We start from the raw sequence: 14041 nt of genomic DNA on the forward strand, positions 1-14041 counted from the left end.
AAACTGCTTATTACAATCCAGCAGCTCGCATTCCAACCCAGGAGCTCTACCAGGGACAAAATCCTTCAGCTCAGGAGAAACACGCAGAGGGCTGCACCCGTGTGCCAGGAGGCAAATGCTGAACTGCCATTTCTTTGCTATAGAATCTCTCATTATTAAAATGGAGGAGGAGGGGGGAAAACCTTAAACACACTTAAGCACAAGAGCTCCTATGCATTAAAAGCGAAGAATTTCCATTCCGATGGGTTTAGCAGCACGGCCCCGCGGGAGGGAGCCGCGGAGCGCGGGGCTGCTGCTCACTTGGAGCCACTTTTGTGGCAGCGCCGCGTCTGCCTGAGTGGGCCTTCATGTGCGCTCTCTAATACACGTGGAAATGTAAATATGTAAAGTGCTGCTTAGTCTTTTAACACGCACCCACCTCAGTGACACGGGAGATTGTTAAATGGTTTCTGCAGTTTCTCTTCGGAGCATGCTGGTCAAGGATTCCTGGTCTGTTTGCTTGTTCTGATTATTCCTCCTGCCTGCAGCAGCTGCCGCTGCACGGGTCTCCTGCTGCACCCTGCGGTGATGGTGACCATCCGAACCACAGCATCTTCTGGCCATCCCACAGACACGCAGGTTCATCATGTCATCTTGGGTGATAGCGGTGGTGTGGCCGTGTCGTGTGTGCCATGGTGGGCACCTCGGGCTGCAATGACCTAAAGGAGAAAACCCATCCTCCTGCCTTCTCCTCTGGGACCTGGGCAGGGGAAGGGGACCACCATGTGCCTGTCGCATGGCAGGGCCCAGAAGACCATGCAAACCTTCACTCTTTGCACTGCCCTCACTCCTGTCGTCCCCTCCAAGCCAGGACCCCCCTCAGCTCCTTCACTTAGACTCCCACAGCCAATCCCGCTCTTAGCAGAGACCAGTCCAAGTCCCCAACAGCACCATGGTCATCTCTAGACTCACAAATGCTTCCAGCCCCGGCTGCTCCATGACAGGGCAGCAGCAGGCAGGGCAAGGCAGCGCTGCAGCACCCGGACCTGTGCTGGGCTCCATCACCCTGATGATGCCTCCCCAACCAAGCGACAAACACTGCTGAAGGGGGAAGATGCAAGCGAAGAGCAGACACCACCAGTGCAGAACAATTCACATTTATTAGTTCATACAGCTAACACTCGCTACACATGCGTTCAACACTTATTGGTCACATTTCCACAGGTAGTCAAGTCACAGAGCAGAGCAGCGGAGCAGGGGCAGGTCAGGCTGACACTGACCCGCGCCGGTCCCACTGCACAAGGGGGACCGGCTGTGCCACGGCGCGCCCGAGACGTGCCAGCAGAGACATTCATTTGGTCATAGTGTAGTGACGGGGAGGCTGCTCCCGAGAGGTGCCACATGGGACCCGCTCCTCCTCGGGCACTGTGGGTGAGGGTGGCAGTGGCCGGACACAGTCTCCTGCCCCAGCCCTGGCTCTGAGCGTGCCAACGTTCACCGTGTGTCATGCCGAGGCAACATCCTGCTTCCCTGATTTACACAAGGGATTGTGGGAAAAATGAAGTGTTTTACTGGAAGAAACCATCACTTGGAACAACAGCGGAAGGAACCGGAGACCGGGACCAAACCATCTTGGAAACATCCCACAAACCAACAATGGGCTGACACTAGCACATGCAGCAAACTGGACCCGCTTCCTCCTTCAGCACACTTACACCCAGGACGTACACAAGGGCTCTGCAAGGTCCAGGCTACAAATGCAGCCTCTGCATTGTGTCTGCACCAGGACAGAGCTGGAACAGTGGCTTGATGGGCACTAACAAAAGCCAAACCGGCAAGAGCCACGTCCTGCCCTGTGGCTGCAGACAGGAGCTGTGCTCCACTGGGAAGGACGCTGGAGCTCAGCCTTCCCCTGTAGTGTCACAGACACTGCCTCACTGTCACATACAGCCACAGGACACTGCTCGCCCTGTGAACAGTGGCTCATTGTGGCAGTGGTGACAGTGGTCACCACCATGGCACATCAGTGCTAGGTGAAAGCACGGTGTGCACAGCCCAACACCTTCTTTGGGGCTGGGAGTCCAAGTCAAAACCATCACCAGCAGGTTGAAATGCTGTGGCAGTAATAGGAACCAAGCCACAACCCATGGGAAGGGAAACAAAACTCCACAATCACCCCCCTGGTCTTCAAACACTGGCAGTATTTTGTTTTTCACACAATCCCTTTGAGATGATAAACAGGATGTCACACGAGGTAGTTTAGTTATGGAAATTGAGTCAATAATGTTATCAACTATTACAAGACATTTTATAAATTGAAAGAAAACAATGAATCACAAAAGGCTTTGTTAAGGTTGATCGTCATCTGGTTTCAATTTCTGTTTCTTTTTGCCCTTGGGGGCATTTCTTCCACTGAACCATGTTGCTTCTTTCATAGACTTGTTAGAGGTCAGCTGTACACGAGCTCTTTTCAATTTCATTTTTTTCAAGGGGAATATAATGGCCTGGATTGGCCTCACCAGCTTTTTGGAGGGCTGGCTGAAACTCGGATCCGCAGATCCTGACCACTGAGAGTGCTGGGAAGGTGGTTTTCAGCCCTGCAAAGTTTTCCTGACTCTCGGTCAGTGCTGGCACCAGCTGTAACTGAACCAGTTTCACACTTTAGCCCCTTTCTCAAGCAGTCTGAATCTACAACCTGACTGATCCATAATGATAAATCTATACACACTGGAAATTAAGATGCTCTAATTCACAAGCAACAAACTGAGCGCAGAAAACACTGTGACTGGCTGCCAGGGACATACTGAGAAATTCCCATTTTCCCCTTTTCCACGAGCACTCAAACACATAAGGCAGAAGGATGAGGTAATGTGGAAATACAGACAAACCTCTCCCAGCCCTGGGAGCTGATGTGCCTTCAGCAGAAACGTGTAGTTACCAAAACCTGCTCTCCCTGCAGCTCCCCTTGCAACAGCCCAAACAGCAACGTGCTCCTTCGGGATGCTTCAACCATTAGGGCACACCTAAGCCTTCAGTAGGCAAACTTCCCACATGCCAAAGCAAAAGTTTTCCCCCCCAAAATCTCTATATGGGGCTTTATTCAGCTTCTAATGGGTCCTCCAAACAAGTCATGAAAGAAGCAAGAGTTGCAACATCAAAACTAGGGTTTCTCTGGGTCACATTTTAAATACTTATCCCTGAGCTTCTGTGTATTGCAAACAACACACCGTGAACCCAGAGAAACGCCACAGCTTGATACTGACATCCCATGTATTACCCTTGATTTACACATCATCTACAACTTAAAAATTAGCTTCATACTTAAACTAGTTCCCCAAGTTTCCCCCTTTCTCCTGCCTTTTATGTGGCAGGGATGATTGCCGCTTATTATCCTGAGAAAGAACAACATTTTCACAGACACCAAGCTTCATAGCTTCAAATCAAAACCAAGAAAGAAGAAAGAATGAACGGTAAATAGCACATTCACAGGAGATCTTTTTTTTTTTTTCCATTTTTTTCATTTAAAAAGATGTAGTAAAGGTAAAAGAAATTCAAGTTTTTTTAAAAAAAGGTTGGTTTGAAGGACAAGACTTAAACTCCTTCACCTGAGGCGACTGTGTTCTGTGCAGAGGCCTGAAGAGCAAGATCTGATGTGTGTGGCAGAGGGAGGGACGGGCAGCGAGTGACACTGATGTGAGCTTGAGCCTTATGGGCAACAGCAGGGTGAGGGCACAACCACCCAGGGCTCCCCCCGGGAGCAAGAGCAGCCCTGCAGACACACTGCAGTGCCCAGAGCTCTGCTTGCTCCGACAGGCTCACTCCAAAGCAACACCAGAACACCAGGAAAACGGGTGTTCCTGCAGTTGTCAATGCGACTGACTGCTTTGCACTGATCACCCTAAAAATACCATGTTCCCCTTTAGTGTTTGGGTGATGGGAGCTCAGGATTTGAGGTACAGAAGGATCCAGAGCTGCACACCACTGACCCAAAGCATGCAGTAGCTCTGCACAGCTCTGCGGGCTAGCAGGCAGATGAGAATGATGAACACGACCGCATTATTAACAATTAGAAAGTAGTTAATGCACATGCAAAATGGCTGGAGAGTTACCTCCTGCTGCAGCGGTTTTGCCCTGCCCAGAGCCCATCAGTTTCGGGGTACCTGGCACCTCTGAGCACCCTGGTTGTCCCCCAGCCCTCTCGAGGGGCTGGGCACGCTGAGGACAAGGACTCGCTACTGACACACACAGTGGGGTCAAGACTCAGCAGCCTGACCCAAAGGCAGGCAGTGGAAGAAAACTCAGTTGCTTTCAAAAAGCTTTTGTTCAGGTCCCAGAGTCTGGCCACTTGCACTGGGACTCAGCCCCATCAGCTGGAGCACCAGTTTCTGCTCTGTTCTCTGCACTGGGTGACCAGCTCCAACCTGTAAAACAGCAACTAGGACACCTCAGCAAAGCCCTTCTGAATGCGTGAGCCTGAGCTCTTCAAATTTATGTCCCAAATCTCTGTTCGGATTAAAAGTAACTCTTCAGCCTTCCACCTGCACAAATGCTATGAAGGAGAGGAGGGGGTCAGTCAGCCAATTTATCTTTCAAATCGGGGATAAAAATTGACTTGTCATGGCAGAAAATTCTACCAAAGACTATTATTGTTGATTGATTCCTCTATGACAGAAGGTCAGATAAGCAAGAGCAGATAGATACCAAAGATAATGAACTTCCCCCTACTAGCATTAAGCACAAATAAAATATGAGTCCCTGTAAACTGAATGTTACGTGAAGAATGGAACAAAAATTCCAACCTTTCCAGGGTGTCCTTCAAACCAAATTCACAAATACATCTAGTGACTGACCTAACGTCTCTACATCTCTAGCTACATTCCTACCTTCTCATAATACCTGAGTTTGCAATGCAACACATTCACTTTACCCTGTTTAAAAAATACAAGTCATTAGAGGACTTGGTGCAGAAGATATTAAGAATGACTGTCCGGTGAGCTAGATTCTGGTTTGATACTTTAGCTTTTTCCTTACTTGTCAGTTTAGCAAGGCTTTTCTACTCCCTAAAACAAATGGGTTATTTGGAAACGGATGCTGCTGCCAATCAACCTTTGTAAAATTTGCTTCATACAACAGAAAGTAGAACATTCTTGTCCATTCATCATCAGAAATGAATTTAGGGGTTTTCGTCATTGTTGGTACAGCATTAGTCTTGGGAGTCTATTTTGGATAAACACAGAATACCTAATAGATTATTTTTGTCCGATATTTGGCAATATGATGACCACTTTTATGTACACTAATTAAAACAAACTCTTATTCACCAACAGATCATAATAATTCAGTAACTGCAGAATAGAATTACTCCTATGCAATTGTAACAGTTCCTTGAGTGTATAAAACAGCGAGCCAGAAGATAACCCGTAATAAAAAGATCATATCAAGCTATTTGGAAATCAAACTTAAAAGCTGAGAAATACTTCCTAACTTACAAACAGATATACTAACATCTTCCCATTTACACTTGAGGTATGTATGCAGAAGGCTTTCCTGAGAAATACTTGCTTGTCCCATTTGACAGTGAGAAAGTAAATGAGATTCACGGAACCACCTTTGGATTGTGGAGCTCTGTCAAGCTGAACTGCTGCTGGGCCCAGCAGCTCTTACCCGTAACATCCTATTTAAATAGTGAAAAATGAGCAGCTAGTGGACTTCTAGGAAAGGGAAACCATCAAGCTGGAAGATGCCCAAGCGGGATTGCCGCCGTGAGTCCTGGGTGAGACCACGGCTGCCGACTAAGCCAGAGATGTGCCAAGCCAGTGGGTCACAGCATCTCTTGGGCTGCAACCAAGGGAGCACCCGCTGGGTGAAGGGGAACGAAAGACTACTTTGGTGAATTGAGATTTTTCTCCTGTTCACCATCACATTCATCTCACAGCAGCTTCAGTACCTCTGAGCAGTACTCACTTTGTGCCTTCGTCAGCACAAGACAAAAAGGTAGCAACTGGTCCCTCTTACCCTGAAGAAACAGAAGTTGTTTCCCAAAGTATTTTAAAAATAGCATTCAAACATTTGTTGATGAACCCTCTTGCTACATCAGATTCATATCTAAGGACACAGGGAAGGAAATCCAGCCAGGGCAACACAGCTGCCTAGGAGAGTGACTGAGTCTTTGAACGTTAATTCTTAATGAAGGAGATGAGAACAAGGTGTCTCATCCAACCTCACCACCACCACGAGCTGGAAGCCATGATGTTACTCATAAGAATACCCAAGTTTAGAAAACAACAGCACTTAGCAATTGCTCAAACAGCTAACCAGTTGTCATTAACCCAGCTCTCCATGCAGGGGAGTGGTGTGGAGGTTGCGAGATGGAAAATCCAAGCCTTGCAACACCTAGGACAGAACAGTTTACCAAGTACTGCATTAATAGCATTTTCCTGGCAGAAGGAATTCCACAAGCAGCAAAACAGTCCTGGCAGGATATGAGTATGGATCATGCATTCCCTGAGTCCAGCAGAGAAAGCCATCCCAGCAGACACTGGAGTCCCTTGCCCCATTTCGGGTCACACTGAACCACAGGGTACATTAACTGTTCCCAGAAACAGACTGCTCAGGACTGCTGCAATGCAGAAGCCTCCTCAGTAGTCAGATACCACCCTGGAGGAACACACTAAAAGGGGCAATCCTGCCTCTTCTCTAAGTAGGTTTTTCCTGCTTTTGTGAACTTAAAATGAATGTTAAGGAAGTGAGGAGAAATTACTTTCAGTTCTCTAGCAACAAGAGTACCTTTGTATAACACCAGGAGCCTGCTACGAACTGCAGCAACGCAGTTTCAGTCGAATGGAGAAGTGCTGCAGCAACAGTGAGAGGCCAGTGGGTCAGGCTGGGGTTGGGGCAGAACCCACTCCTGCAGCTCCCAGGAGAGGACAGGAGCACTAAGCCCCTTGCAGCTTGGGAATATTATGATCCCGCTGGGGCAGGATTCAGGGAAACCGCAGGAGCTAAACCTGCACCTGAAAACTGCCTGGGGAAAAGAAACCAACTGGCTAGACAGACTTTTCCTTCTTCTCCACTCCCTGCCTTTTAAAAATTATTATTATATTTAAAGACAAAAAGCTTGGCACTTCTCTAACACCCACTTCTCCAAAATCGTCCATCTGGGATACTAACAGCTCTGTCGATGCAGTGAGGCCATTTGCTCTCTATGACAAACGCTTTTGGATACAAATCATGGAAAGAGCAGTGCACAAACAGCATCTTCTCCTTGAGGTAGTCTTAGTCATCTTGGTCCCAAGCCCCCAAATACAAAAGAACTAACCCTAACAAACACTGTAACATTAAACATCTTCACATTCTGTAAACCGCTGGAGAATGCATCTGCTGCATTCATACAGAACCATGTGCATCGTGTTGAAGATCATACATTCAACTCTGTCGTGAAATAAATATATAGGAAAAAGAGTTAAAAAAAAAAAAAAACAAAAAACAAACAAACAAAAGATTCTTGCTACAACGGCAGGGACACCACTGCCCTGTCTCCTGCCTGGATCACGTTTGCCCCTCTCCCGGGGTGAGCCAGCTCCCTGCCCGAGGCACAGCGTAAGGCACCGGCCGGGCCGAGCTGGGCTCACTCTTTGCTCACACTCGTCTTGCAGGAATGTAGAACAGCCTTAAACAGGAGAGGCAGCTGCTCCAGGGGAACATTCACCATTTTTCCTGGTAAGAGAAAAACCAGAATTAGCAGCCACTCCTGAATCAGATTTCAGAGACACCTAAGCCAGCAAGGCTAGCAATAGTTTTACCTTGAACTTCTCAGAGAAACAGTTAATCATCCTACCGCTACATTAGACATTTGATATTCATTTGGACACAACAGGATTTATTATTTACTGAATAGAAAGCAAAATAAATGGCCAAAGTCAGATCAAAATGATTTCTTCACAATGGAGCAGTATTTATAGAAACTGGGAAAGACTAAATCCCGTCTCTCCTCAAAGTCCCTTGTTGATCTCAATGAGTAAATTATTAGAGCTACTCTGTGATTATTATCTAGTTCATTACGACAGAGTAGGATGAAGCATACAGAGCCTTGACACAGGGAGGCAAGTATCTCCCTTTGCCATAACATTCAGGAACAATGTTTTAGTAACACCAGACCTTGTAGATCTAATTAGTGACACAACTGCATTTGAAAGTTCACCTGTGGATTTCAGAGGTCCAGATGAGCTGAAACCTGGGGGTTACACTGCGGGTCTGCCCACTGCTCTCTCGACCATCTGCTCCATAATTAAGCAGCATTTCAGGGCTTTCTGTTTCTTATAACTACTCAAACCAGGATTGCACCCTTTTGAGGCAAAATGCCTCTGAGTTGGGATTGAAAGGAAGAAAATAAAAGGAGAACCCCCCACAGTACTTAAAGGGCAGCAGGTCAGAGCAAGGCATGTCTTCTTGGAGCAGAACGTAACACTGCATCTGCCAGCATTACAAGGACAGCTTGCAAAGAGCCAGTCTGGCTGGGTGAGCTAGGGGTGATGGGAGATAGGCTTAAAGGTGGGTGAGAAGCTTTGACAGAAGAAGGTCCCACACACACATCCTCCAAAGTCAGCAAGAATTTCACTTTTATGAATTTTCTTTTAAAAGAAGCAAATTTCATAACTTGTACATGATCCCATGGGAGAAGAGCTCAGAAAGTTACCTGCAATATATCGTATCTCTGGCAAACACATCATTAAATCCGGAAAACGGTTTGGCTGGTGTGGATATTTGTACTCTGTGAAGTCCTGGCAAACATACCAGTACCGCTTATTCAGCTGCTCCAGTTGGGATGCATTGGTCAAACCCCTGATGTCTGAAAGGGAATACAATTAGAGCAATGAATGAAAACATGACAAAAACATCCTAGAAGAATGGCAGCCTCACACTTATTGCCGTTTCTTCAGGAAAGACAGATTGATTTCTATAACTCTAAGCTGTGTCCCTGCTTCAGAGGCTGCCCAGTTAGATGACAACTAAAATTCCCATCTCCCCTCCTGGCTTACCTGCATCGTGGGTGCGTCTTTACACCTATGCCTGGGTACAGGATTTCCTTCCACAGAGGGCCAGGATGAGAACAGCTAATGTCTTAAGCTGCTCATCTACAGAGCTCAACTAACACTTTTGGAGATAACGGCTCCAGCAACCTTAAATCCCCATCTGCCTGGTGTAAAGCAGCTGTGTGTCAAGGTTTAGTCCTCACAGCAGATTCAGCGCAATACTTCCTCAGACAGAAACATGTTGGTTTTAGCTATATCATCCTGGCTGAGGAAAGCACTCAACTCTATAATTCAAGGTATCATCATATTTCTCCCTGTTTCATCTGTTTATGAATTATGTCATATGAGCTTTATAAACTTGTCAACTTCTTATTTTTAAATTTAGCTTTGCCAATGTCAGGCAACATACAGAAAGGAAAAATGGACATTTCCAAGCTATCAAACTGGCAGGAAGTCCCACTGCCACCCCTCAGTGTGATCAACAGCATCGGCACGCTGCTGGGAGTCCTGGGAGAGATCCAGTGCCATGGAGCAAGGAAGCTGCAGACCCTTGGTGCAGACTCGTATTGTAAGACCATCTGACGGAAGAGGCATTTATCTACTGCCCCAAAGCTGACTTTTAAAAATAATTCTCAGGTATTTCACATAAAAAATTGCAAACTTCAACTAAAAATAAAAGAAGACAGGAAGTTAATGAAAATACATTTTGGAAAACAATGGAGACAGCTCGAGAAGTGTATTATCCAGTGTCAGGAAACTGCCCAGGGAAGCAAACCGGAACCTCAGCTCAGCACAGATTGAAGCGTCAGCACTATCTCCTGCTGGAAATGAGTGGGGGAGGAGAGAGCCTGCAGCACATTTTTACAGACTGCAACTATCTTTCACAGTATGAAAGACTTTGGGGACATTTATTTCCAAAATTACAGCTGAACGCCATCCATTGAGCATTTGCCTCTCAACAGTTTTCTTCTTTTACAACATGGAGAAATGTTGACGCTGGACCACAACAAATGACCAGCAAGCAGTGGATTGAGACGATATGCGAGAGTGGAGACAGGGACAGGCACTTCTGAGGAACAAACACAATCTATTCTAAACTATTCTGGCCCACTACAGTTGTTAGGCAATGACCAGGATCTTCTCACATGTTGAAGAATTGCTCTGCATGGATTTTGAAATGTCCAGGGTCTTGCAGCAGCCTGGACTGCCAGCTTTAATACCCTGGTTAATCAACAGCCCCTTCTTAGGCTGAATTCATTGCCTGCACACAAATACTTCATTTGTGATTACTTTTCCCTGTGAAGAGTTAGCATTAGGGGTAGCATCTAAAAAGTAGGAAGCCAGCTAGGTGACCTAAGTATATATCCTGAAGGTAAGTATTTTAAATAGCCAGAAAAGCTCGGAAAAAATCATTTTCTAGTTGGGAATCTTCAAAAGGTTGCTATGCAAACAGCCAACATTTACTTCAGGAAAAGAAAGTGATGCAAATTAACTGTTTTTAAAATATCATTCAGTTAACTGGCTAAACAGTTACCTAAAGGAATAATACTTTTAGATTAAAAGTTCGTTAGCAGCTGGTAGGTCATCACTCACTCAACTCTCATCCAGAAATGGTTCACCAGCCTCTCTGATCTGTTCTTATCCTGGTGTTGGTACCCTTGGTACATATGTAAAATGACACACTCACTGTGCTTAGTCCCTGTATTTAAAGGCTATAAAAATTGTCTAAGCAAATTAATTCATTCACTTCCAGGATTTCTTCATGTGGGTACCCAAGTATCCTGCTCTGCGTGTGTATGGTCTGAATGATGGCAAACACATACACAGAGGTTTCAGAGCTCGAGACTCTTTGCTGCTCTCAGACCTCTTCCTCTTATTTCTCATCAGGGAAGCAAAGACTGCTTAGACTGTTTCACAGAATTTCTCCAGTGGGGCCAATACCTCCTCTTCATAGACTCACCTTGATTTAGGAAGTTAATGGCTTTCATACACGCATACTCCTCATTGCTGACCTTCAACTGGTTAAATTTGCGAAAGAGGTAGATCAACCGCTCCATCACCTCCATCCCCTCTTCACTGAATCTGGAGGATAGAGATCACACATCAATGTATACAGGACACAGTCCATACAATAAAGGCAAGAAGCTTTTTAAAATAACTTCAGAGGTTTTAACATCTTCAAAGAGACTTAACAAAATTTGCCATCAAAACTGTCTGAAGTCTTCTGGCACCATTCTTAAAGTAGAAGTAAGAAGGAAAATTACTCTAGCAGACACAACTGCGAGAGATATTTTAGCACAAAACCATCTCTTGGTGATGCAGTTCATCACCAGCCTGCTCTGATAGAGGAAAAGGTTTGATGGAGCCAGAAATATGCACAAACTGCTTGCGTGCTCATAGGCACACTGCTCTGCCTCTCTGCACTTCTATTTCCCTGGATTTCAATGAGGATTGTGCCTCTGCCAGGCTGCTCTGGTGATATGGCACTGCAAGAATACGGAGCCCAGACTCTTGCTGCACAGTTACTGCTTCCCAGAACAATTTCCAACAGGAAAAGTGCCTACAGTTTCCTGTATCTGTAGAGTGCTGCTGGAAATAGCCTTGCTTTGAACACTGAGGAATTACACTGGCCCATGTGCAACAGTGGCACACACTTCATTTATCTGACAGGTGAGGAAGCTCACCTCCTGAAAATTCCCAGGAGTGACTCACAGAGATCCTGTGCTTCCACAAAGCCTCTTTATTATGGCTTGTTGATTTTCCTCAGCTGAGAGCTTCTGGGGTGAGACATATTGTAGGAAGGCTGGGATCCTTCTCACAAGTACAAATATACATGAAACCACAAATAACCAGTGTTAAAGGAAGTGGAACTGCAGGGGATGGCCTAAGGTTGAACTGTGCAGTCTAAGGAACACATGCTGCTTCTTTCTAAACTTTCCCCCTCAAATAGGATTCATTGCACTTAATTAATGTGTATCAAGATCCAAGCAGGAAAGCACTGCTGCTAGTTCACCGTCAGGGATCCTCCGCTGGGATCTGGATCCACCATCCGTACCAGCCCTGGAGTATCTCACCAGGTAGAGCCAAATTCATTTCTGAATCTGTGCTGAAAACAAGCTGTGTGTTTCTCCTCCATGTGCACACTCTCCAAGGGAAGCCAGTGAGAGATGGGCGGGAGAGCACACACTGATGCACAGGGAATGCAGATCTTCCCAAAATCTCCTGGGAAATTGCCTGATGGAGGTTTTGCAGGTGCAGAATGAGATCCTCCTGCTGATGGGGATGCCAGGCTCCTGCTTCAAGAGTGATGCCCCATGTGTGCACCACGACAAAGCCATGGTGTAAGGGGAGCTGGAGGGAGCGGAGAGCTGCCGGTGCCCGCAGACACGCTCTGGGACCATCCCACACGTGCCAACAGCCAGAACAGCCTCTTGGAAACACATCTCACAGCAATACCCCCGGTTTCAAAGACACCACATATTGCAAAAATGCTCAGAAGTGGGACAGAAGTGTTTAGGGAAGCTTCAGCTGCACTCTGGCATTGTACAGCACAAAGAATAAGAGCACAACCAGAAAGCCATCTTTGAATAGAACAAAAATAGAACCTTTTTCACTGAAGAATACCTTATTTTGGCATGTGTGTTTGTTTACTTCAAAGTTATTTGTAAAATGCATGGTGGAGTTTGACCTCAGAGAAGTGAAAACAAGCTGTCTGAACTCCAGGTCACTTCTTCAAGAAAGTAATATTGTAAGTGATGAAAGCCTTGTCGGCTAATCTAAAGTTGTACAAGTTTTCTTGCTCTCGAGTTGACATTAAAAATCTTGCAGGTGCAAGATTGCAAAGCTCAAGAAGTTAATGAGCACAAAGACCACTCAGTTGTGTGTTGGGTTTAATTGTTTTTAGAGCATGCACATTTTTACCAGCCACTCATCACTTCATAAATCCAGGAGAGCTCTTCTCTCACTCCTGCAGTTCAACTGTCTCACTTTTCTGTGCATACTTTCCTCCCCCTTTCAAACAAAGCTGTTCTGTTTTTCACAGCCCTATTTCTTCTCGAGGACTGACTCCTCCACACACCTCTCCTCGCAGTTTACACCAGGCAAGTTTCTGGCTGAGAGTTATCGGGATCAGCTGGGGAGGAGGGGGAAGGGAAGCGCTATCAGGAGTGCTGGGGGAGGTCAGGAATCTATTCATTTCATATTCATCTCCAGAAAAACAGCACAGTAAAAGAAAACATTTGATCTTGCAGACAAACAGAACATTTAGCCAGTTGTTAGAAGTGATTAAAACACAGGGGCTGGGGAGCTCATCTTATGCTTTCATTCGTCACCTACCTAAGCATTAGCATTGCTCCCGTCATTTTGCTAAGTAAGAACAAGTATTAACCCCAAAGTGCCAGACTATGGCAGCTCAGTGAGACTTCTTCAGCCAGCTTGGAGACGTAATGAGCTTCTGTTTGCAGTCATCACTGATCAATGTCAGAGGAAATGGGGGCTCTTTGAGAAAGCCCATGAGTCAGACACCTCTCCCAAAGAGCCCCTCCCAAATCCAAAGGGATCAGCTTCTCCACAAGTGTATTGGACAGAAGACTGATACTCATGAACTATCCCACTGCCACCTGCAGACAGTCAAGCTATGGCTGAACTACCATGAAGACCATGCAAGCCTGAGACCCCTCACCTGTGCAATTTCCCGCTAAATGGCTTTTTGGTGTGCATTTTCCTATGTCACAATGACAATTAATGATACTCGAAAAGCTAAATCAGAAGAAGAGACTGCAGAAACATTCCACTCCAGAGAACACCTATTTTCATCCATGTGCACAGATCTTCTCTGAAGGACTTTCGAGGCGACCAGCTCTGAATTGCCGGTTTCTGGAGGGCGAGGATTCCTCCTTTGTCTTGTTGTCTTACTCTTGCTTGTATTTATCACAAACCCAAAATGAAAACAAACACTTCTCTTTTGAGGCTCTGACCAGGACAGCAGGAACAAAAGGACAGCTGAATGCAGGAACAAGTGTTATTGTGGT

At 46.0% G+C, this 14041-nt stretch overlaps 1 protein-coding gene across 4 annotated transcripts in view; it reads right to left on the reverse strand.

Annotated features, from left to right (window-relative positions):
- Positions 1–1120: 1120 nt before the first annotated feature.
- NR6A1 (nuclear receptor subfamily 6 group A member 1) overlaps positions 1121–14041 on the reverse strand; it is an 85936-nt gene continuing 73015 nt past the window's right edge. For 3 of the 4 annotated variants that reach the window (XM_030507351.1, XM_030507352.1, XM_030507350.1), the window contains exons 8-10: positions 10972–11093; positions 8675–8827; positions 1121–7695 (exon numbers count right to left, since the gene is read on the reverse strand). In XM_030507351.1, coding sequence (XP_030363211.1) covers positions 7607–7695; positions 8675–8827; positions 10972–11093 — 364 coding nt within the window. In that variant the 3' untranslated portion in view covers positions 1121–7606. The remainder of the gene's footprint in view (positions 7696–8674; positions 8828–10971; positions 11094–14041) is intronic. The other variant, XM_030507353.1, reaches the window with a different exon arrangement.

This window comes from Strigops habroptila, chromosome 15 (genome assembly GCF_004027225.2).
Source record: "Strigops habroptila isolate Jane chromosome 15, bStrHab1.2.pri, whole genome shotgun sequence".
Lineage (NCBI taxonomy): Eukaryota > Metazoa > Chordata > Aves > Psittaciformes > Psittacidae > Strigops > Strigops habroptila.